Source organism: Sinocyclocheilus rhinocerous, unplaced genomic scaffold (genome assembly GCF_001515625.1).
Source record: "Sinocyclocheilus rhinocerous isolate Xijiao unplaced genomic scaffold, SAMN03320098_v1.1 scaffold85, whole genome shotgun sequence".
NCBI lineage: Eukaryota > Metazoa > Chordata > Actinopteri > Cypriniformes > Cyprinidae > Sinocyclocheilus > Sinocyclocheilus rhinocerous.
The window spans coordinates 413,417-440,433 of record NW_015649998.1 but is presented as its reverse complement, the minus strand read 5'-3'; the positions used below and the strand labels follow the sequence as shown (position 1 = coordinate 440,433).

Here is a 27,017-nt window from a genome sequence, read left to right as displayed (position 1 = left end):
TGTGTGTGTGTGTGTGTGTGTGTGTGTAATTGCCGTGACGGGACAAGATGTTGGAAGTTCATTAGTGCGTGGCGGTGGAGCGCTTGAACGCACCACAGCAGGTCCAGAGAGAGGGATCACACAGAGACAGACGGAGAGAGAAGAATAAAAAAAAGAGTAAAAGTATCAAACAACAGAAAACAGAATAAAAAAAACTGAGAGATCCCTGATATGTGTTGAAAATGAATTTGCTGTTTCTTTGCATGTTTGCTTTCACAAATATTAATGATGTATTTGCTTAAGAAAATATGTAGTATAGCACAATTATGCAATACCACACAAGAAAACGTTACACTGAACATAGTATAGTAAGCTAAAGGCAAGAGGAAACATTTTCTGTATATTTTGTTGACATCAAAGACCGCTGATGACAAGCATTATGGTGTAAAATCATGTCACTGTTTATGCTAAATTAGGAAGATGGCAAAACAGACGGGTTGCTTGACAAGCACTCATCCTAAATAAACCATGAAAAAATTCACAAGATAAAATAAAATATGACCCAGACTAAATTAAATATGGGTTTACATGTGGTTTGTGCCAACCACATTGAGTTATGCACTCTAAATTTTATTGGCTTCTGAGAAAATTAATCCATAAAAAGTATTTTAAATACCATACACTTAAACTGTAAAAACAAACCTGTTGGTTTTTTGTTGTTGTTGTTTAGAAAATTTACTTTTTTAGAAAATTTACACCCAAAATGAGTGTTTCTTCACTGGAACAGATTTTGAGGAATTTAGTATGACATCGCTTGCTCACCAATGGATCCTCTGTGCTGAATGGGTGCTGTCAGAAGATCAATAAACAAATTCATGATTAGAATCTTTAAGATTTAATCTTAAACTTTTGCTTCCAGCTAAAATATGAGTCCTCTATCCATAAAATTGTCTTAATCATCTTGATCTTAGTCATCTTGAATTTCTTTGTTTTTTCACTTCACAAAACGTCAGTTGATGGACTGGAGTCATGTGGATTATTTGTGGATTATTACAATGTTTATATCAGTGTTGGGAATCGCACCCATTCACTGCAAAGGATCCATTCATGAGTAATCAATGTTTCTCCAGAAATTTCTCCAGATCTGTTCTGATGAAGAAACAAACTCATCTACATCTTGGATGGCCTGAGGGCGTGTACATTTTCAGCAAATTTTCATTTTTGGTTGAACAATTCCTTTAAAAAAAAAAAAAGTTAGTTTTTACAGTCATTTTTGTACAATTTGTACATTAGTACAGTATGCATTTGTATGGGCTGTTATTTGGATTCTGCTAAAGTATTTTAGACTTTTTTTTGAAGTATGAATGTGAGGCAAGTTTTGTGTGTCAGAGTTTGAGGTAAAAGTATTTTTGACATGAAAAACTGGAGCACTGTAAATAGATCACAGAGAACACAGAGCAAGAACGATCTTTGTAATTCATACTGAAATATTTTAGTGCATGGCCACAGTTTAGCTGTTAGCGCTCTCACACAAAATATGAGACAGTTACTAGTTTGATGTTGAATGGATTGATGTGTCTTGACAGGAAATCTGACGGAATGATGGTAAATATTTTGACGTTTCTGTCTTTGTTCCCTTTCTTCTGTCTGATTCTATTCCTTTTCTTTCACCTCCTTTTTCCTGTTCCTCAGTCTTTCTTTTTTCTCTTTCTTTCAAAGGTGTTTTTGAAATGGCTGACAGAGGGCCAGAGAGAGATGGGGGAGGGTAGAGGTGGAAAGAGAAAGAGTGAGAAAGAAAGAGAGAAATGGAGTGACAGTCAGTGACGGTGGGTACAAACCGTGACCTTAAGAGCAGAAGCAAGGGAGCATGACGGAGAAGGAGAGAGAGACTCTATAGCTCTTCTTAAAACAAACATTTTCCCTTGTGTTGCCAGAAAAGGCCACTTCCTTCCACAAAATCAGCATCAGCGGAAGACTCAAACCAGCTGCTGCCAAATTAACTGATGAAGATAAAGGGCACACCAAGTCTCACTGACTTTGCAATTCAAACAAATACTTGCATTTTCACGTCCTCTTTGACAACTATGGCTAACACTAGACTCAGACAAAAAATTATTATTTATTTTTTTGTAGCTTTTTATTTCATCAAAATGAACTAACCTGAAAATGTTAATTTCAGAACTGTATCTATGGGCTTTTTATTTTTAAGATGCTGTAAATATCACTATCAACCAGAAAAACTTGACTCATGTCAACTTGAGTGCAATTATTAGCATGAGTATAATTTTTTAACGCTGTCTTTATTAATTAATCTGAATGTATGAAGATCTTGCTTCTTGTAATTAAACCGTCACACGAAATGTTGTCAAGGTAAAAGAACTGTCATGCTCACGCACACACATACAATAGTACAGTCCTCAGTGATATTTCATCTTGTCATTGTGGACAAGGGCAGGCCCATGTGTTGAAATGTCCGCTGTATTATTTTCAGGCAGTGATTTCTGTCAATACCATCAAGCTCTGAAAGATATCCTGTCAACAGTGTCTGATTCTCACATGCATGCAAACGCGCCACATACGCGGTATGACAGATCCTTCTGTTAAGTGAAGGCTCCTGCTTGCATTCACATTCGAGGAGTAAAGCTCCTGACACAATCTGCTCCTTTCTCTCTCACTATCTTTCTCTTTTTACTCCTTTCATCCTGATCCTTCTTCCTAGTCTGCAGAGACCGTCTATCCAACAGAGCATTTCACTTCTCTCTTTCTCTTGCACAGTCAGTCTTTCCATTCCCTACAAGCACTTTCTACACTTTACTGTTGAGGGAAGAATGTACAACAATAGTGAAAAAAACAAAAAAAAATTAAATTCCTTAAGACAAAATTTTATTATGGCTTGACAAAGCCTTGGCTGAGAGACTAAAAGGCTGTAAAGGATAGTTCACCCAAAAATTTAAATTCTGTCATTATTTATTCACCCTTAAGTTGTTCCAAACCTGTATGAGTTTCTTTCTTCTGCTGAATACAAAAGAAGATTTTTTTTTTTTTTTAAATGTTGGTAACCAAACAGTTGCTGGTAGTCATTTTCTTCCATACTATGGAAGTCAATGGCTACCGGCAACTGTTTGTGTCCCAGTATTTTTGGGAATATCTTATTTTTATTTAACAGAAGGTTTCTAGTGTGTTCTTTCTGGCAGTTGGCATGTAAAACTGTAAACATTCCGAGCCTAACTTTGAACATTCTTTTTATTTTATTTAGTAAGTCAGAACAGGCTAATGGACTATGCCCAGATTTATGAACATAACCTGGAAGCTCTGAGAGGAGTTTTAGTTAGCAATGTGCAATAATGGACTTTTGATCTTGCCCTCTTGGAAAAATATCTGTGAATATGACAGTTAGAAAAAAATTAGCAGCCCAAAGCATTTACTGATGTTTTCTACTACATTTACTGGATCTAGCCTACAAGATCTAGGTGGAACAGGCAACACATCAGAGGATGTCTAAGTTTCGGGATATTTGATTGTCTGCTTAGGGAAAACCATTCAGATCCATAGCGATCGGTTAGAAAGTTTATATCACAAAACAAGCTTAAGAACTGTGCAGTTTAGGGGGTGTAGTTTAAAAGCCCTAGCAGAAGTTTAATTTAAAAATGTTGGGCTCATTAGGGATTTTTTAGAACAACATAATGACTTTAACTACAGTAGTATGTTGGTTTTGTAAAGTCTCCATGAACATCTTGGTGGTTAGGAAAGAGTGTTAAGAGGAAATGGGACAGGAACTGGAAATGCATGAAGCCAGAGAGTGAAAGAGAGAGACATGAGTAGGGGAAATTAATTGGCTCTGAAAGATGCTCCTAACAACACTACGGAAGACTGTGTAGAATTTCAATGAGAGTCAGCGGGAGGGAAGCGCATGTTTGCGAGAGAACGGTTTCAGGACCCAAGAGCAGTTTGCCCTTTTACATTTATTTTCTATTTACCAAAGCAGTATCATTGCAAAAGAGGGCAATTATCTCAACAGCCAGAGTCCTCAACTACACTTGTTTAACTAGCTCACAAGCAGAGCACCTTAGCAATGGGACGTCTGCACATTTACAGAGAAGATACTTTGTGTTTTTAATTTCTTTTTTTATTATTATTAATTTAATTATTTATTGCTTTATGTATTTGAAGTGTTGCTCTTTACTCTGTCAAATGGAATACTTGCATCTGATCTCAAGTTGTAGCTACAACTGAGAATGAAGCCAAAAACAGCGTAAAGCATAATGCAGTTTACTTAACGAACCAAATAATGTTTATATTCAGCCTGATAATTCGTCAACTTCCAAGAATGTTTCCATGGCATATAGGGTATTCAAATCAACAGCACCATTGCAAGTGTGATATTGTTTCTACAACACTTCAAAACCAAAACGTTAATATTGAGTAGGTTAAATTACATTTTAGAAACAACATTGACAGCTACTTCGTCAACCAACGAAAATAGCTCTAAACAAATCCACAACAAACCCATTAAGCGTCTACTAGCATCACTCAGTATAGTGGCGTTCCTGAACGAATCGCGTTGTTGAACAAATCGAATAAGTGAATGATTTGACGAGTCGCTTGTTTCGTTTCTGAATGAATTGGTGTGTTTGAACGGTTTGAACGAATCGTAAATGATTCAATGACTCCCTCACAGTAACTTGTCGCCACCTAATGACGAATCGATGTTGATGCGACCTCCAGAGGATTCGACCTCCGGAGGGCGCAGCCTTCTAAATGAGACACAGCTAAAGAGTCACTTAAAATTACAGACACGGGCAATTAAAGTAATTAGCTTAGCAACATGCTCGAGTCAAACTCTAGTGAAATAAAATCTAAGTCTAAAGGAGAGTCAAGACATGCCTCTGCCATGCAGGGCACTATTTATATGGCACAAGGAGTTGCAGCCCATTAATTAATGGATAGATTTATAAGCATGCTGGGGTATGAAACTGGCCAGTTATGTCCACTGTAGTTGGTTAACAATGAAAGTTGAAGTGCAGGTGTCAGCAGAACGACCCAGAGAAAGAGAATGGGGGAAAGAAAGAAAAAAAGAAAGAAAGAAAGAAAGAGAAAGACGGCAATTATCTGAGGTTAGCCTGGTGCGTCTGGTTTTGTTCGTGTTTACAGTGCTGTGTTCCGAACACTAACGAGACAGACAACACTCGTTAATAATAAATTGGGCAGGAGGTGACAGAGAGCGACAGAAAGACAGAGGAAGAAGAGAAAGTGAAGGTGGGAGTTCTTTAGATGATCTCTTAAATTAGATGCATTAACACACAGCAATAATCTGGATCAGAGAGTTCAGAAGCTATACTTGACAAAAATCATTTTACATAAAAAGCACCCAAACAGTGCTGATCCAGGTTCATATTACGCTGATGTTGGTCATACCAGTAATTGTACCTGCTTGACATGATGCTTTCAGACATGTATTTTGATTAAACCACCATAAACACGATCTCAAACTACACATCAATTTGAACAAAACTCCAACTTCCATTACAAAATGCTTTAAGCTTTACTCAAAAACATTCTCTTCTATCAAAATCAATATTAGGCTTCAAATGAAACACAAAACCCAGCAAATGCACAGACCATTGCACTGCCCATAAAACACCAGTGAGATCACTGACTGATCATGAAAAAACTGGACTCCCTGCCTGACTTCTCTTGTTTTTCCTGAAATTCTGGATTTTGTTGCTTAGTGTTTGTGTGAAAAAAAAAAAAAAAAGTTTTTGATTCAGTTTTGATTTTTCAGTTGGTTTTTGTGTATGTGTTGGACTAAGAGAATTAACCTATCAATTCAGAAAAACAGTTATGATAGTCTATTGTCATAAACTGCATTATGGCTAATGTCTATATAAATTGTTTACATAGAGACATGAGTGTATTTGTGTTTGCAAGTGAAGGAAGTTAAGCGCAAAGAATCACTGTCTCTGTTATTCTTGTCAGTCCTGTTGGATGTTCCCTCATTTTCTCTTCTCCCCCGCTGTCTTTCTATCACTTGTCATGCTTTGGAGATTCCTCTTTTATCTTTTTAGTTTTTGTACTCCTGCAGCAGTGATATTTTTTGTCTTTTTTTCTCAAAAAGTTTAGTGTCATCATTTCTTTCAGTGTGCATTGAAAGCATTGCTTTGTTTGTGTATTTCTTCTGTGAATGTACAAGGTCTTTTCCTCTTTGACAATCACAAAATATATTGTTAAAAACAATTTGTTTTTGCACAGACACATACCTTGTCTATAAAAAAGCTATTAAAACATTTCCAAAATTATTGTCCAACAGATACAATTCATTGAACATTCACATTTTGTGACAACAGCAGGAGACATCATATTTCAGCTGTATAATGTAAAATATAAAATCAGTATAAATATCAAATGTACAAAAATATCAAACCATTGTTTTTGCCAACAAGTATTGTAATTAAATTGTCTAAACATTAAGAAAATGTGACTTAACTTGAAATACATGAAATACTCTTGCCTGAATGTATGAAAATGTGATTTTATTGCGTACACTTGTTTACCTCAAACAGCTAGAAAACATGACATTGTATTGGAATTTAGGACAGATTTTCCCCCAAAAATTTAATTTTAATATTTAATTTACAAAAGGTTTGAACTAGGTCTTTAAAACCAACATACAAAACCATACATTATAGTGTCAAACTAATTTAATTTCCTCATCACTTCATAACGTTTATTTTTCTAGTTGTTACAGTTTGCCTCCAGAGCATTTTCATCTATCAAAACGAATTTGGATCAGTGAGTGCCATTACTGATCATATTCCTAACTACTCTTCCTGGATGCATAATATTATTAAGCCTTCCAAAAGCCAAATATCTCTTTGTAAATTCTATGAATATAGTTTACACTGGTTGACCTCAGATAAAGATATTCTAAACATAAGCTTAAATTTAGGATGAAATAGTAAACAAATGAATAAATATGAACTAATGCATCTGCATAAAAACTCAAACTCTACAATGTGATTATGCCCATCCTGCTCAGTTTCATCACATACTTAAAGGGGTCATGAACTGCTATTTTCTGTCCTGTTTTGACCCCCCTCATCAGAACGCTCTGTTTTGAATAGGTGTGGATTGTAAACTCGGAAGTAAACGCCCACTGCTATGATTGGCTAACAGTTGTGTATGTTTGACAGTCTACTACATCCTTCATATATGGACACTAATGTGATTTAGGTTAAAAACGCATAAATACTCAGTACATACCTATCAAATGATCTGTAATAGACAAAGCAATAGTGTATATATATGCAATAGTGAAAACAGTTACTCACACTTATGTAGTGTGACATTGGATCCAATATTGTCGGCACAGCATCGTCTTATAAAGTTTCAATCTTTCTGAAAATCCTGCGTCAAACTGTGCCTTGTTTGTAAACGAATCCGTGGTAAAATGAAGTGAACAAAGGACCAAGTTCTTACTGATGCAGTCTGGCACTTCATTAAAAATAAAGTTCATCAAATAAAGATAAGCATTCGGTTTCTGCGTAGACCTGTGTTTGCTGCTCTCGTTATTTACACTACATGCGCAAATCGTGGGCAGGGCTAAACAGGCAGCGATGTAGAAGCAGGGGTTGATCTTCTTCTGCGGAGGCGGTGTTTAGAACTATTACATCATAAAGTGCCACATTCCAAAACCTGTCGCTTTGGAAGATTGGCTTCAATATAAGTGTCATGGATCCTGTGCCTGCTCTTCCGTTCGCTCACCACCAGAGATCACCCGCTCATTACTATGGACTCTTGCACCACACTAACTGTTGCACTTCACCCTGGACTACATTTCCCATCATCCATTGCACTGATTACACCAACAGCGGTAACCAATCAAACACACTCTACATAAGCCATGGACTTCCTCTTTCTCGCTGCCAGGTATTGTTTAGCGTATATCGCTCACCTAGTGATAGCTACATTACGGAGCCAGTTCCCTGTCAAAGTTTATAGTTCTAGTTTCCATTAGTGATGGGTAAATGAAGCCTCATGAAGCACTGAGGCTTTCCTCTGACTGTTTCGGGAAAAGATTCAAAGCTTCACGAGTGTTAAAACAGTGCCATCTGGTGGTTAATAAAAAATAAAGCAGCCAAAAGCCTGTGAAAGATGCTCCATCGGGCTAAGCAGCGACTACAAATTCCATAGATCGACTCATGTTACCTGCACAAATAAAAGCCTAACAGTGTGTGTATGTTTGTTTGTTTGTTGAATTTCTCTCTCTCTGATAAAATAATTGGCCCATTAAACTGTGGCATTAAATGCCAATATGAATATCAATATGATGTAATAGAAGAATAATGTACACATATATGAATTGCATATGCCAAATATAAATTTTTTATGAAAAAAATTTTATTCTTCATATTACTTGTATGACTGGGTATTTAAAAATGTAACTGAATAAATCTGAATGAAAACTTACTCGTAAAGTAAGATCTGGGGTTTCGAACATTCCAACACGCGCACGTGATTGGACAGAAAGTGAGGCTTTTCGTTTTTCGTTGATCACGTGATTCTCTGAAAACAATACGTGCTCCGGCACAGAGCTTCGTGAGAAATTGCGCTGCTTACTCTATACGCACTTTGAAGCTTCAGTGTCATATGTAACATCACTAGTTTCCATAGTCTAGTCATAGTCTTGCCTGTTTTCTCGTGTTCTGATTCTTGCCTGTGTATCCTGGATTAACCCTCTCATCTCACTCTGTTCGGATACTGTTTACCCCTCGCCTGGACCATCGCCTGTGTTTCGGATTAACCCTTTGGATTACCCTGTTTGGACATTGTTCGCCGGAGATTGACCTGGCCCGTTCACTGGACTACTCTTGTGTCTTGCCCACTATATACCTGTTTGCCATTGTCTGACCCTCGCCTGTTTTGACCACGTCTTTAAAATAAAGCTTTGCAAATGGATCCGCACATCTCTCGTTCCTGTCGCCCCGTAACAATAAGCTGTTTTTAGACTAAGGAGAAAGTGAGGTTTTTTTAATAGCACAATGACCTCCTAAATATCAAAAGATCAAGGGAATTTTGATTTCTCAGTTCATGACCCCCTTTAAAGTAATTTTTATAGATGAAAATCTGATGAGTTTTTGACTTTTATATATTCTTCCTCTTTAAAGGGGTCATATGATGTTGCTAAAAAGAACATTATTTTGTGTATTTGGTGTAATGAAATGTTTATGCGGTTTAAAGTTCAAAAAACACATTATTTTCCACATACTGTACATTATTGTTTCTCCTCTACTTTCTGAAACGCGTCGATTTTTATAGAATGAGCCGTTTTAGGTAGGCGTGGTTGACTTAACTTTTATAAAGAATATCTCTTTGGATTTGAGACTTTAGTCTTTGCAACTTTACAGATCTTCTTTATGCACCAAGAGCTTGTAACACTTCAAAGAGAAAGGAAAAATTGAAATCGCATCATATGACCTCTTTAAGATTCCAGTTTGTGAGACTCTAACTTGTGTTGCTATAAGTAATAAATAATAGCATGGGAGGCATAAAAGAAGTATTATTGCTTTAAGATCAGTAATACCTGTCTATCCCTGCCCATTAAGAAGGGAAAAAAAACATGTTAATGAAAACAGCAAGGATGAATTTGAATAAACAGAGTTCTAAATGGAAAGTGAGTATTGTAAAGCCTTTATCTCCCTCAAGGATCATTTGAAAAGCTTCTTTTTTTTTGCCGCACACTTCTGACTGAGTGATTGAATAACATTCTATTTTAATTAAATAATTGAATAATTTCTTTTTTTATAAATAAATTATGAATGCCAGTATGGTTTACTCAAGTGCAACAGTTTATCTGACCTTCATATTTCAATAGAATTAAGATGTAGGAATTGTGGCCTTCTCAATCTTCATGCTGAGAACGATACGAGAGGCAGGTGGAATGAACAGATTTGGAACAGGAGAGGGGTGAATCAGACGTGATGCAGGAGATGATGGGAGAAAAGGAGAGAGAGATGGGCAGAGGTGTTTACGAAGAGAAAGACTGAAAGAGAAGGAGAGAGAGAAGGGGGAGAGAGCAGATGACAAATTGAGATGAATAGATGTAGTCCGGTGCAACAGTGGGAAGCTGGCTTATTAATAGAGAGAATTAGAAAAGCAGGCTGAGTCAATCTGCACAATGTCACCCTGTATCAGCAAGCAATCAGAGACACACAAACACACACACACACACACACACTTCAAATTCAGCTTCCCTTTTGCCCTTACTCTTCCTTATTCTCTCTTATAACATCCATCCATTGCACACAAGCTTGTATATAGGCCTATACATATTTATAATACCCTGATTGTATTGTAATGTATAATAGAATACATTTAGCCCAGCGTTATAGATCATATAGATCATGTCATCTTCGTTTATGCAATAACAGATAGAAATGTGAATTTGTAATCATTTATTACTGACTATCGATTTTTGCTAGAAAATTCCCCAGACATAATTTCAAAAAGTTACAATATTGTAACAGACAAAAGCACTAGCAATTACAAAAGTCACTTTAGAGGCCAAAACCAAACCACAAATGATCATTCTATTATCATATTATAAGTCATAAATATATAACTTTGTATTTAATCTAAATTTTATTTAAATTTTATTTAAAATGTAATTAATTGTATTTGTCTTAGCAATTTGTTTATTCCTTTACTTTCCTATTACTACATTTATTCATTTATTTAAATATTTTTTAAATAATTTGCTCCTCCTTACTCACTTTCAGCATTTTTCGCAATGTGTTTTTTGCACAGTATATCTTTGCATATATTTAATGATTTATGTACAGCGTAGAGTTGAGTTCCTCTAAAAGTTTTCATGAGTTATGCTAATGTGACCTCAGACACATCAAGCAGTTGCCAGTGTGAGAAGTTGACAAGGTGCATCATGGGAGGTGCTCTATTGATCAAGAGGCAAAATGGCGACAAGTCCTCCATGGCTATGCCACAATGAGCTTTAAGCAGGGGAAAATATGGACAGGCATTCACAGAAACACAGGCAGACACGCACAATTGCAAACAGGTGCTACAACAGTAGTTCTCAATAGATTCCAAATTTATATGAGATAAAAAAAGAAACTAAAACACATAATAGCCCTATGAAACCTACAAAGAGATTGTGCAGAAAGGCTACAGTGTTACACAAGCATGCACGTGAGCAGGGGCGGACTTACCCATTAGGCAAAGGAGTCTTTTGCATGCCAAAGTCAATTTCTGCATAGAAATATTACGCACTGTAAAAAAAATTCTGTAGTTTTTACAAAATAATTTGGCAGCTGTGGTTGCCAGAATAATTTTGTAAAAAATACAGAAAAACTGTAAACACATTTACAGCCCAAAAAAGAAAATTTGAATGTAAACCAGTAAATTCAACAATGCACACTGCTATTAAAATCTGTTTTGTACCTTTAAATATGTATTTTAGGTGTGTAAATTTATAATTGCCTTTTCATTATTTTTTTATTTTAATTTAGTTTTATTTAAATTTGTAGTTAAAACAACTAAAAATAAATGTATTTTAAAGTTTAGAATTAGACAGCCTTTGCACACAGGCTTACGCTGAAAACAACAAAATGGAACCTCAAGGTTGATCTAGGAAAATGTGTGCAAATGTATAGGGCCCCATTCCTATATTTTGCCTGGGGCCCCCAATTCACTAAATCCGCCCCTGCACGTGAGAGAGGATGACTGTCTTTTCTCTTCCAAAGCTTTAGGGTGGCCTTCTTCCTCTGTACTTCAGAAAACCATTTATAGAAATATAAATGAGTGCCATTTGTCTGTCAAGAATTGAAAGGTAGTTTTTTTTAATTGCAAGGATGCAACTAGAACAGTATATTGTACTGTCTCTCAAACTCATTCTTCAATAGTGAAGTGTTCAGTTTTGACTCAACTTGTGGCTTTAAGAGGTTTGAAGCCATACCATAGCTTTGTGAAAATGTTTAAAGGGATATATACAGTATTCTGGCATGAAACTCTAGATGGCGCAGTCCGATAGATCTAATTCAATATGACATAATGACTTCATTACCACATGTCACAGCTGATTGGTTCTCTCCTGTATCGGTAGCCAATGAGCTCGCTGCTCAACATTCAAATACTTGGCTAGTGTTTGCTGTAGCAGTAGCAGTGCACTTCAGAAACATCTGAAATCAACATCTAAGATAAGTGAATTCTCTTTTAATCCATATCGCTGTGTATATCGCGTGGTCTGCCTAATTGAATTAAAAAATGAGCAACCATAAACAAAAAAGGTTAAAATAAGTGTCATGTTATCAGTTGACATCATATGCAGGAGCGAAATATTAAGCATATTAGCAGCGGCATTTAGCATCTGTGTTTATACAGCTGGAACAAACGCAGTCTAGAGCATGTAATCACTCTGAGAACACGCCAATAGTAACGGACATGAAAACAGGTTAAATGAAATAAGCATTCTTATGTATGCATTTCAACCTGGGTTCGCTATATTCAGCGGCGTAATCTCAATGTCATGTTTGTTTAAAATTTTTTTTAAGGTTGATGTTTTATGAGCTGTGTTGAGTGTGTGGTCGATTTCAGCTGCACGCAGCGTCAAAAGCATGTGCTTTTATCGATGCTAATGGCTCTATACAATTAGAGAATATCGTTATATTAATGACAGTTATCAAATGACTAATTTATGATATTTGTTCAGGAGGGTGCTGTGGTCTTATCTATCGGATTGCAATGCATATTCTTGTTAACACTTGTGAACATTACACATAGTGCACGTCTGACTAGAGTTAAGATGGTCGGCGTGGTAGCCTAGGCACACATAGCCATAGGCCACTAGCGTTAAGCTGGTCGGCATGGTAGCCCAGGCACACATCGATAGTAATAAATGCGGTTCACATGGCTCTTCGGAGCAGCAGTACATATGTCTTGGCGATAGCTCTGCTTTGTGGGGGGTGTCTTGTTCTATCCTGTCTGTTATTTTCATGTATGTGGGCACATATATGTGAACTGATGCAGCAGTTATATCCTTATACTCAGCGACATGCACATATTGGCTTGTATTGTTCATTTCTGTGTCTCCTGCTTTGTGGTGGGTTATTCATGTATGTTATATGTGCAGCAGCAGCAGCAGCAGCGTAGCAGATCTATTCCGCCAAAGACAAAATACATTAACATTGTCATGTACATTACCATGCCAATCCCTCCCGAGAGTTGTCATGACAGAAATACAAAGTTCTGGCATGAAACTCTAGATGGCGCAATCCGATAGATCTAATTCAATATGACATAATGACATCATTATCACATGTCACAGCTGATTGGTTCTCTCCTGTATCGGTAGCCAATGAGCTCGCTGCTCAACATTCAAATACTTGGCTAGTGTTTGCTGTAGCAGTAGCAGCGCACTTCAGAAACCCTCCACCTTCCCTAGCTCCACCTGTATAGATCTGATACAGGGTGATCATGTATGCTATGGGGGTTATTCATATATGTTATATGTGCAGCAGCAATATTTCTTACATGCTCACAGCAGCATGTTGTGGATGTATTGGCAGCAGCAAGTCTCGGTACTTGCTCCAAGCAGCAGCAGCAGTGTAGCAGATCTATTCTGCCAAGACCAAACACATTAACATTGTCATGTACATTACCATGCCACTCCCTCAGAGAGTTGTCATGACAGAAATATAGTTCACCCAAAAACCAAATTTGATGTGGTTTATATGTGGAACATTATGTGAATTAAATCTGTTCATTATATGAAGCCATCTATACACTGAAAAACATGTTTAGCACCCACAATTAGTTCCAACATTACCATTTATCGTTAAGGACAGTGCAATCATCAATAATCAGAACAAATCAATGATCATTTAAACCACCAATGACAAAAACACAGAACTTAAATGATAATCAATGATTACATGTGCAGGAACCAACCCTTTAATTAGAATAAAACCACTGTACAAATAATGTACAGTATAACCCAACAGGGGGGGAGAAACAACCATGACTGCTTCTCCAGCAGTACAAGAGATAAAACTAAAAAAGTATGATGAAAGAGAAAAGGAGAGGTGCTTTAGTACAATAGATAATAGCGACTGGCAAAAGGAGATGGTGAAAGTGGGATGATAGGAAAAGAGTAAGGTGAGAGCTAAAGTGTGTGGGGGAGGTTGTCAGTAGCAATGTGTCTATCACTGCTAATGAGCTCTGAAGGCTAAAGAAACAGAGACACTGACAACAGACTTGAAAACACAGCTAAACTGTCTTTCACCCTACACACTGTCATTCTCTCTCCCTCTGTCAAGCGTTCTTATCCTTTTCTCCTCCCTCTCCCTCTTTTAACATCAACACAGATGAATGCAAAGACGATTTCCAATTTTTTTTTATCATCCATATAATGAACACATCTCATGCTAGTTTAATTGATGTTATTGTAAAGACGCCTAAGCAGGCATTAATAAGTAAGCTAATATACTGTAGAAGAATAGGTTTGCCATGGCAAGTGTGTTCTGCACTCAGGGCAGTCGACTCTTGAGGGACATGCAGTGAAGCGAGAGAGGGGTTAAAGAGGGGTTGAATTTTTTTAAGACAATCAAGATTTTTTTTTTAATCAATTCCTATAAGATGTCCCCACTTTAAGAGGCCTGTATATAGAATGTGTACATTTGCAAAATGCCAACAGGACATGTTCTTTTTCTTTGACTACTCATGCAATTTATGCTCTTTTCTACAATGAGATGCTAATACATCTCATTGTGTTGAATTTAAACCACTTCAAATGTGCTATATCTGTGCTTGTTGACTAAAATACTATGAAGGCATACTTAGCCTACATTAAAATTTAAAGCATTTCATACAATGTTTTTATGTGTACATATTGCTCTCCTGCATTTGCTACTAAAAATTATGTTTAAAACCCTTGTGCGGTCTTCGGTCACTTCTGACCGGAGAATTTTACATTTTGAATTTTTTCACCAGAATGGTACAAAACTTGGTGACTTTTATGGCACTTGGTATGTGAACACAAAAATAAATTGAGGGCATGATTCGAAAAATCTAAGTGGTCGTAAAAAAAATTAGTCACACTCATGGTCTTCGGTCAAAAATGACCGACCATAGGAAATGAATGGGAAATGGGAAATATACTTTCTTTTTATTTATAAATATACATTTTGTGTGTACAATCTACAAATCCCCCACAATGCAGAAAAAATTGCATAGCAATGAAGGGGTGAAACTCTAAAACATCTAGAGTGCAAAATCAACACACCAACTCACACATGCGCGGACACACACTTGTACACACACACACACACACACACCTATAAACTGGTGTGACTGTAACACTGCAACTATATAAAATAAAATCAATAATTCAACTACAATGCAGTAAAAAAGTGGACAGCAAGGAAGGGGTTACCCTCTAAAACATCAAGAGTGTAAAACAGATACACCCACTCACACACACTTACTTACACACACTCACAGACACACACATACAGAATTATACCTACTCAAATGAATTGGTATAGCTATAACCATATAGCCAAAATGACTGAAATAAGAGGTTAAAATCAGATCAGACCCAGAAGGATTAAGCTCTGATAAAGCATTCCTGTTCATTTTTGTTACATTTTTATATAATTGTAATGTTTTGTGTAACAAAATGCTTTCTGTGTTCAGGTTTGAATGTAGTAATAATAATGCAAAAACCTACACTTCAAATCAACATGTAAAACAACAAAAAATATAAACATTGACAAAAAGTAGTATTTGTGAATGCCTTAATATACATTTAAATCCACAACCTAATAAAAGTAAACAATTATGTATAAAAACAAATAGGGAATTCACAAGCCTCTCTATAGATTCCTATACAGTAATCTTGTGGTCTACAAAAATTGGATTTTAAAGGCCTAGTCTCTATTTTAATCTGAAATACTGCATTAATTGAAAAAATAATTGTAAAAAAATTAGAAAAAAACATTTTTGTACTATTTTCAATGGGAAAAAAATTATCATAATTATTACATAAATATTAATTAGTACCATAAAGTTCTCTCAAAATACACAAGAAAAAATATTATTGAACAAAAATATATTCGATTTTTATTAGATAATATATATTAGATATATTAGAAAAAAAAGTTACATTTCAGGTGTTCGGTCACTTTTGACCGCGAAGACCATGAGTGTGACTCCCAAATGAGGAGCGCACAAGGGTTCTGCGTTGGGTATGATTCGGGTTAGATTTAATAGTAAGGTCACTCTTGTAAGACTTGTTTGCTCTAAATAGGGTGTATTCTTAGCCCACACTCTTAAAAATAAAGGTTCCAAAAGGGGGTTTCACAGCGATTCCACAGAAAAATCATTTTAGGTTATCCAAAGAACCTTTCAACGAACAGTTCTTATAAGAACCATTTTTTTTTCTTAGCCTACTGTGTAGAATATTTGAAGAATCTGAAGAATCTATTTCCAGTAAAAAGAACATTTTGTGCAGTGGAAAGGTTCCATGGATTTTAAAAGTTCTTCACAGAACCATATACTAATAAAGAACTTTTATTTTTTTAAGAGCGTAATGGTCCCTTTGTGTAATTTTCAATTTTGTGCTATAATAACAAAGTTAGCAAATGATTACATTATATCCCTAGTAATATATCAGGTGATACATCATCATCCTGTACATGCTAAACTCGTCTCTAAATATGTAACAATTTAGCAGTACATACACATTGTCCATTGGGCATTTCCCACTTTCCTCTATTTAGGCTAGTTGTTAAAGACAGCTAATTTACAGTCGGTCCTATATTTCTCGCTGCGACCATCCCTCACTCCTGCTAGTAGTGACAGCATACCAGTACAAACTGACTTATTTTTATAAGTACTAATTGGGTAGACAGCAACCCTATTAGGATGCACATCTCCTCGGGAAATCGATTTCTTGATCTGCGGAGACTGGTGCAAGTGAGCGCGAGTGCGTAATTGTGTGGAGGGCGGGGGAGCCCTCGGGTGGAAGCGCCTTTTCCTCACACAAATCGAACAAGTGAGAAACTGTTGCTTCTTGGCGATGTCTTAACAAAAATATTGCCATATTCGACTTTTAATTAGTAATTTGGTCACTAACATTTTTTTGCAAGCGCCAGTAGGAGTTTAATTATCCCCAAATAGAAGTAGGCGTGTTTAAAGTGAACTGACTTGAAGAGGCAGAAAAGGTTGCAAAGAAGCGGCAAAAGGAGAAGACAGAAGATATTTCAATCTGACAACAGTCACAGCAGAGTGGCCGTTAAAGAAAACCCCGAAGGCGCGAGATTCTCTGACATATTCTGAGCTGTTCGCGCGTGAGAGAGGAGCTGCGGTGTCTTGCGAGTTACTCGTCAATTTTCATATTCTCTGGGAACTTATTAGGTAGGTAGAATTGTTTTACCGTGGTCATTTGTTCTTTAAAAATGTTTTACAAACTTTTAATATAATTTTTTGATGATATGCTTTTTAACTGGAATCAAATTGGGGGGGGGGTCAGGAAACATATTTGATAATGGTTTAATGAGCAGCCTACCTAGTGCCATACAAAAGTTAATATGCGCATATATTGGCATTTGAATGTAAATGGACAAGACCTGCAAGCAGCTGACACAACATTGATTGTTATCTGATTATTTAAATTAAGAAATCTGTGATTACTGATACTGTTTGTAGTTTCTTTGGAGACATATTGTGTCTGTGATGTAGTATCTGCCAACTCTGATGGCATGATTATAGTCAGTCAAATAACAATGATTTTTAAATTAATACTATATGCAATGTCATGCATGTCTATACATGCATGTCACCAGGAGACCTTGTTCATAAAAGCTCATTTTTACTGTTAAATGCATAATATTGGACAGAAATAAATAAGATCACAGCACATTCTCAATAAGCGTCAGTGAATCCGTTGGCAGCTCTCTTAAATGATGTGTCATAAGTTTTCCAGTTCATCTAATTTAGCTCTTTTTATGTTTCAACTCAGTGAGAAACATGTCAAGACGCTAGAGGAGGTTGATCTTGGAACCTGAATGTTATTCCGCTGAAGTTTGATGAAGACCAGCGGGAACTGAAAATCACCCAGAGTGCTGTGAGCCTGATTTAAAATTATATCTTACCATCCATTTATCATCGGGCTTACAGGACGTTTACAAGCAAAGCTCTTAATATGCATTTGAAGGTTTAAGCCTGTCAAAAAAATATACAGCGTGGATTGTTGATGATAAATTTAAATCACAGTCACAGCTTTCTTCTGTGAGAGGAGGGGCAGAGTTTGTTTAAATGCTGCAGTGGACATGGACTTTTCTGGGAACTCTCCAGAATGTTTCTTGAACTTCTCATGGAAAAATAAGCCACACGGTTGTCACTCAACCAATCTATAAGGAAACGCCACCGCTATACAGCAACCCCTGAGAAATACACCTCCACATCTCCTGATAGAATCTCCATCCACGGACGAACATTTGGAGACACCAGATCCCCCGTGTTACTTATATCAGACAAGTGATATATATTTATATGACAATATAAACCCACTGGATCATCCAGAATTGCTGTTTATATGGAGCGATAACTGGGTCTGGTGTGTCACTCAGAAGAGATAGTGGTTAGTGGGCTGGTGGTTATGATTTTGAAATAGTAAATGCAAGCAGAAGGGGAAAATAGCAGAAATTGAAACTTTTAAAAGGAATTGAACACAGACACCCTTTAAGACTTTATTCCATATAGGATATTTGATTTGTTTGTTGCTGACGGTGGATTTTTTTATATATCGAAAAACAATTTATTTTTGTTATTTTCAGACACGTTTCATCGTATCGAGGTCCCTTGTTAACTTTTCTATCTCACCTTAGTGCTTTTTATTTCCCAGAGTTCATTCTGGCCGGGCCTGGTTCTTCTAAAGGGGAGGAGGACTTCCTCTCTATCACTGCCTCGCGCCTCAGCCGCAGGAAACGCGTTATTGGCGCGGCAGTGGGCGTGGCCATGGTGCTGGTGCTACTGGTCGCTATTCCGCTATTGGTCCATAGCACCAAACTGGGTGGGTCTGGAGGCGGAGGTACGCATTATGAGATGCTTGGAAGCTGCAAGATGGTCTGTGACTCTTTAACACCCACCAATGACCTAACACCTGTTTCGCCTCCTCCTCCCGACACCCCTGGACGCAGAGGAGGAGGCAAGTCGGGTTTTCGTGGAAACCAAGGGCCACCAGGTCCACGTGGGCCACCTGGAGAACCAGGAAAGCCAGGTCCGCCTGGACCTCCAGGTCCAGGCCCAGGGGGATACATCCCATCGTTCTATAGCCCCAAAATTGCCTTCTATGCTGGTCTGCGCAAGCAACATGAGGGGAGTGAGATTCTCAAGTTTGATGATGTGGTGACAAATGTAGGGAATTACTATGAGCCTACCACAGGCAAGTTCACCTGCCCTCTTCCTGGAATCTACTTCTTCACCTATCACGTGCTCATGAGGGGCGGAGATGGAACTAGCATGTGGGCCGACCTCAAGAAGAATGGACAGGTAGGAGATGTGCACATGTGACTGTGTGTGTGTGTGTGTGTGTGTGCGTACACAAGGACTGTGTGCCATTTAGAGCTGAATTGAGAATGCCTTTTAAATTCCAATTAAACACCTGAATTTATATTAAGAGAGCAAACAAGATTCAGAATTTGATTTGGAATGTAGGAAAACAGAATTTAAATGAATAATTAATTTAAAAAAAACTGTAAATGTAGTTTAACTGGAAAAGCAAAGTTTGTCAAGACTAAGTATGTACATTGGCTTGACAAATCCTTGTTTGGAAGTTTTGATTTGAAGATGAAGTTTACAGAGAGATGACAGACAGACAGATAGATAGATAGATAGATAGATAGATAGATAGATAGATAGATAGATAGATGTGTTTGAAATGAAACCTATCAAACCTATTTTATCTTTTATATTTAATATATCAGTTTATTAACCATATTTAAATTATATTCACTTTTGTGGACAATGGTTAAAGAAGACTTAATTTCCCAGAATCCCTGTGTTGTATTACAATCCAGTAAATTCCTTTTCCTGTCATTCCAATTTGGGTTCTTGTGGGCCGTGACCAATTCAATTCAAATTCCAACTCATAAATTGAAAGACTTCAACTCTTAGTTTTGCATATCCCTGGTGAAGACTTTGGATTCACTCTGTGCAATGGAAGAGTTTGCTAACTAAGTTTTTAGAGGTATTTTAACTAGACAAAGTCAGATGTGAATGAACTGTAAAAAACAAGAGTGTGATTTGACTGAAATATCAAACAAATATTAGATTCACTGGCAGGAATAAGGAATACATTTAACATTTAAATAGGATCCAGTAAGGCAGCTTCTCAATTATTCAGCAGTCATTTTCTCAGCCTATCACTTGATGCCTTGCTGTAGATACCTACAGTGGGGAAAAATAGGCAATGCGAACATATATAGAGAGAGAGAGAGAGAAGACAATGACGACTTACGAAGAGTATAGCATATCAAAATGGGTTCAAATGTGATTTGAACAGTCCATTTTTGAACAGAATAAACTATTTTTTTTATTTTAAGAGTCAGAAATAGCAAAAGGTAATTAGTTTCTGATGAAAAGAGAACATTTGTAACACACAAACAAGCAAACGCTCTCTCTTTGACTCTCTCTGGAGTGGAACGAAATGCAACAGCTGGAGACAGTCCTCACAGGACCCGTGAATTTAGAATAAATGAAAAAAGTAAGGAGAGAAAAAACCTCTCCATCTGGTGAAACATGACACGGATCTGGGATTCAGGCGCTCTCAACTCAACCGCTCAGTTTTGATTTTTAGTAGTGGAACAGAAAGCGGGGATTATCCAAAGAGATATAAAAATTCCCTTGGCAACATGTGTTTACATACACACTGTGTCTCTGTCTTTCTCACACACACACAGATTCCTGGAGCTTTTGGCCCTTTGTGACAGATATATCTGACAGGAAGTGATGAAAACCCTTTAATGAGTCTGTAGCAACCTGTCAGCTTCCCTTCATCACACTTCCATTAACATGACATAACACCTGCCTTTAATGCCCTTTGTCTGTTCATCATACATGATCCAGCACAAAAGAAACCGATTGTAGTGAATCCACAGCTTTGGGATCCAAAAAGTGTATCTGTGAAATACTAGTGGTGGAACTAGTTATATGAACCTTCTCTGCAAAAATTATTGATTCAAATGCACAAGCTCTGCATGTGAAGCCAAACTCATGCAGTGGATTTGCATTTTAAACCAGTGGATTTATCCTTAAGAAAAATTGCGGAAAAAATATATCCCCCCAAAAAATACACATCAGTGTTTGTTCAAAGTGGTAACATCTAAAGTAACTGGTTATATTTATGTCAAAAAATATTATATTAATATTAGAATATGACAGAGTGAACCAAAATACAATGAATAAACAATGAAAAATCATTTTGAAATCTCATTTGAGAAACTGCTACACAATGTCACTTTTTGAATTTAGTTTAAGGGCAAATTGGGACACTTTTTGACTGTAATATCAGATCAAAAGTTACCTGAATTGACTTTATGAGTAATCGCAATATTAATACAATACTGAATTTTGTACTGAGTGCTGTTACTCGGTTTGTCTCATAGAGGAGCAGCATGTCTCTGCTACTCATATACTAAAAACATGTTATTGCTGAATATACAATAGCTCATGCGCTGCAGGCCAGACTGCTCGGGATTCAACACAGCCTCCATTAACTGGAGGACGAGATGCGGAAAGTGAGAACATGAGGAGAGTAAGTATTTATTGTCATTCCAGTGATCTCCTCTTGTGTTAAATCATTCATGTCTTTAAGATGAGATTCCCTCTTTTCCACCTGGGCCACACACAAACACACACACAGAGCCACACTCTGCCAAATGTCTATCTCTGCCCTCATTAATTATCTCTCCCCTTAGCTAAATTATTTAACCCATCTCAAGGTCCTCTCAAAGCATTCTCACAAACATACCACACCAACATGAGTTTGGATTTGCTCTTAAAGGGATAGTTCACCCAAAAATGAAATTTCTGTCATCGTTTACTTACCCTTATGTCATTACAAAATTTTCGTCAAAGAAGACATCTTGAAGTGTTTTTGTCCACAAAATTGACACTCAATGGAGTCCAATGTTGTTTTGGACCCCATTGACTTTTAATGTATTGACACAAAGAGTTCTGTCTTCTTTTTTGCTCCAAGGAAATAACCATACAGGATTTTAACATGAGGTGGGTGAGTAAATAAATGAAAGACTTTTCATTTTCAAATAGAAGCTGTTGGAAAACCTGCCTATGACACTGTAAAATAATATTTGCGCTATATTTATTATAGCTTTTTTAAAATGAAAAAGGCAAAGGCGAAACCTGAAAGTGTGAGCCCACCCAGATGAGCAGGGTGTGCGATGGGAGGCGGCAAAATGGTGTGGGATGATAGAGAGATGAACGGAGGAGAGGAAGATGGATGGCTAATCAGAGGAGAGCCGACAGAGAGGTTGGGAGAAAGTGTTACTGCGAGGCCAGAGACACAGACAGCATCAGATCAGTGTAAGTAAGATAGATGAGCAAAACGACAGAAAGTGTGAGCGCATGTGTAAGTGAGAGACAGAACAAGAAAGGACTGCTGACCTCATTGCAGGCCATAGATTTGCACAAGCTGATACTATAAACATAGTCTATGATCTTCCATCCAATACAGATAGATTCCAACACATTTTGAGACAGGCCAAAATTTGCGGCCTGTAACTGCAGCGAGATTGTGGCAGTTTTATTTTTAGAGAACTCTGAATATTAATGTATTTGTGAAATGCCACTTATTAGTTAAAGTTTGGCTCCTCATGGCAGGGATAGATTGCATGGGGCTGAATAAGAAACAAAAACAGCATCTTGAGGGGTGCAGCAGGGAGCGCAACGTCCACAAATTAATGTCACTCAAGTAGAATACCCAGCCAATTTGTTTCTCATTACACATTCGATTAATTAATTCAGTAATTGATTCTTGGCAATGTAAACATGTCTCTTCTCATCCCACTGTATGACTTGCTTTTACTTTGGGTTCAGCTTTAACACTTCACCTCCCCGTCTCTTTCGAAAATCTCTCCCTCTCCGTGGTCTCGTCAGAGTAACGCGGCACTAATTAAGGTGTGATGCAGAGAAGTTGTTAGAAAAGCCTCGAACATCCTGTCAATTACACAGCAGCTAATGAGTTTACATCCTCCAATTAATTAATTAATTTAGTTAATGAGGTAATCCCACAGTACCTTGACAGGTTTTTGCAGCTGTTGCAATAGATACTTGTACACCCCTTTTCCCTGTTTACGCATCTGCACTTTCTCTGCGTCTTGTTTTCTTCTTTTGTATCTCTACAGTAGCTCTCATTTCCTGTGCTTTCACTGCCCTTTGCATGGAAAAAAGGTCAATCTAATACTGACTACGTCAGTGTTTGTGAGGAGGCCCATTCAGGAGAGGACATACAGTACAAAACATACATGAAATCTGCATCATGCAAGGCACTTAGATTCTCAAGTATCGTCATTTTTACTAGTTAAAGGACATACTAAGAAACACACACCTGGAGCCTTTAACCTTGAGGAGGGACTGTGAAAAGAGACTGACAACAAGGAAGAATTATGGAATGCTGCCATTATGGAAATACTGGTAAATTTGTTTGAAATGTTTGTGGCAAACAATTTGGCACATTAATTTCATTAATTCTTGTTTCATCTCATTGATGCTCTCACTGTCCACCTTTGCTCACTCAATTCAACAAAGATTAAAAAGAGAGAAAATGAAAGACGGAGATTTATAAAGGACAAAAAAGAAAGAAGGTTAAAATTGCATGGCTTCTTCATAGCCACCATAGATTGTCACAAAGCTGATCTTTCTCAGTTCCCTTTTCTTTCCATCCAAGCTTGTTTCTGACCAATACATATTAGTGAAATTAAAAGTACTTGCATCAGATAAGTGAAGCGCTACTACTTCAAGTAAAATCAGTCATACAGGGAGCCCTGCAGTCATATAACCAATTAGCCTCTTAAATGTTACTAAGAAACAGGGGATTTGTATGAATACAAAATTACAGGAGATAAATGGTTCATTCATGAATTCATAAATCAGAGTGTTAACCTTTAGCAGTGGAGAACATGATATATTTTGAGGTTACAGGCTGTGGTAAAGCTATGCCCTCTGTGTATGCAAGAGGACTGACATTCTAAAAAAATGTATTTTCTTTTTTATTTGATGATAAGAAATGTACTTAGTCATGAAACTTTAGGAATATTATGTACGGCACAGCTGAAGTCCACAGATCTTTTTCACAGGAATAAACACATTTATGTGCTTTTATGGATTGCCAACAAATAAAATCCAAAGTAACATAATTTTAAAATAAATACACTCTTGAAAAAAATGAAAATAAATTTAAAAGCAGCAGAAAGCCCTGTGCCATGTGTAGTTTATTTTATTGGCTTTCTTAAAAGTCAACTAAAATAAATTACGTCTACAACCAAATGAAATAAATTAGGTTCACCACCAATAATTTGTGTGTATTTCTGTGTATTATTTTCACTTCTGACAATTGGATGTTTTTCTGAGCATAGGCTATTTGGTTCTTGAATTTATTTAACGAATATGTTATGCATTATCATCACGCTGTTTCTGTCAGAAACTGTCTGTATAGTTTAAACCGAAGACCTGCTATTTAATCTGATAACGGGTCGTTGAAATCACTGGGGGGAATCAACACGATGCACATGCTAGCTAGCTAAGTCTCTCTATTTCACACACACACAGAGTTAATACTTGGTGACTCCATTTGACCGGTGGTCGGTACGAGGCTCCGTTTATTGTGATACAGTGGAGTTATTGAGGAGTGGGCCCCATTAGGAGCAACAGCCGAGCCACTGCGCCAGGCAATTACTGAGCCAGCGAGGCCCCGACGCAGCCCCAGGCCTCCCGCGGGAGCTGCCACCTCGCGCCGTTAATCAATCCGATTTAGACTGGACAGGGACAAGCGCCAACACGAGACGCGCAGTGGAGACACGCGCGTGACCTGCATTTTATTACGATTCCAGCAGAAAAAGATGGATAGATTGTGCAAGGACTGAACAGATATGGGGGAAGAGGTGCTGGGAAAAGAAAGATGAGGGGAAGACAGGGATAATTAATGAGTAGATGTGAGAAGAATAAGCACAACTCAAGAAAATGTCGATCACTTGGAGACGCGACTGAAATATATTTGGAAAACATTCTTCAAAAGTACAAAGTGTGTATTATGGGTAATGTAGAATTTTAAAATATATAAATATTTTATAGATTATTTGATGGTAGCAGACCTTGGATGGTAAGCAGTGAGAATTAAATAAATTTGAGTTATACTCATTAATTATACACAGGACTGGAAACATTAATTATGCTTTGATTCTTACATATACTAAGATCATGCATTAATTAGCAGTGCAAAAATTAGGCTTTGGTTGAAGCTGTATAGACATAAATCAGTGTTGTGACCTGAATTGTTCGAGACAGATGTGTTCATTTTAATGCTGATGTTCAAAAAATAATTAAATGTTAGTTAGTTTTTTTTGTTTTTTTTACTCCTCCCTTTATCTTGTACCACATGTGTTTTTTTTTCTTCAAATAGCTTGGTTGGCATGACTGTAAGTAATTTAATATTGCTAAAGCTTGATATATGCAGAAGAAATGGTATTATATGAGTTTAACAATTGAACAAATTTGTACATTGTTACATTGTTGTTAAATTGGTACATTGTTGTGTTTAACGGCCTTTCCAATTATTTACACACCACACACATGCAACACACAGATCAATAAGCCTTATTCCCTCGGACCTTGGTCTGTCTTGGTCTTTTGTTCTCTCTCTGTTCTGTGTATCCCATAGCCTACTTAGGGAGGAGATGAGAACTCATAAGACATGAGGGAAAGACTGTTAGAGAGAGAAAGATTGCCAGTTTCCAGTGAGGTTAAAGGATTTAAAGGCATCTGCATAGAAGCAGACAGATATAATATTTAAAAGAATTCAAGCTGTTATTCACTGAACACTTATCTACTCTTTCTCCCCTGATTATTATAATGTACTCTTCTTTTTAATAAACATTCAAACCATTTTTTCTCTCTCATTCCATCTCATAGGTGAGGGCCAGTGCGATTGCTCAGGACGCCGATCAGAATTATGACTACGCCTCTAACAGTGTGATCCTGCATTTAGACGTGGGAGATGAAGTATGTGTGCAGCTGGATGGCGGAAAAGTGCATGGAGGAAACACCAACAAATACAGCACATTCAGCGGCTTTCTCATCTACCCCGACTAACAAATACACAAACATTCAAAAATATAAATATATTATCACATATTTAACACCATCACATCAGGCCAACTGATAGACAACAACATCTGATACAAGCGATACAACATGATATAACGCCAAGAGAAAAAAAACAGTAAAATTAACTTCAAAACTGATAGTATACTTTCTGATTATAGTGACAAAGTCAACAGCATTGGTAACCCATTTTATTTTCATATATGATGTAATTCAAAGTGAAACAGGATATTTAAAGAGAAAAAACATATGCTGGGACTTGATTTTATCCACTGGCAATTGACTGGACTGTAAAATGGGGTCTGTCTTAGTGCATAATCTAAATTTTGTCTACTTCCATAAAAAAAATTTGTTTTAAGAATAAGCCTCAATAAATTTAAATAAAAATAAAAAAATCTGCCGAAGTATTAAGACAACAAACATTCTCTGAAAACAAATCTTGAAAAAGAAAACAAAATACTAATAAAAAAAAAAATCAGTGTAGATAACTCATGAACTATATACCGCCAAAAAAAAGGTTCTTCATAAGAAAAGAGCTTACTAAGCTTATTTTGGAGGTGAAGCAAATTATTACGTTTTTAATAAAAGATTATGTAGACAAACTTTTTTTTGGAATAATGCACACAGAT

At 36.9% G+C, this 27,017-nt stretch overlaps 1 protein-coding gene across 1 annotated transcript in view; it reads left to right on the top strand.

The window, feature by feature from the left end:
* LOC107711019 (complement C1q-like protein 4) overlaps positions 1 to 26,783 on the top strand; it is a 31,289-nt gene extending 4,506 nt beyond the window's left edge. Inside the window, exons 2-3 of the mRNA XM_016515920.1 lie at positions 18,896 to 19,542; positions 26,197 to 26,783. Coding sequence (XP_016371406.1) covers positions 18,896 to 19,542; positions 26,197 to 26,376 — 827 coding nt within the window. The 3' untranslated portion in view covers positions 26,377 to 26,783. The remainder of the gene's footprint in view (positions 1 to 18,895; positions 19,543 to 26,196) is intronic.
* The last annotated feature ends 234 nt before the right edge of the window (positions 26,784 to 27,017 follow it).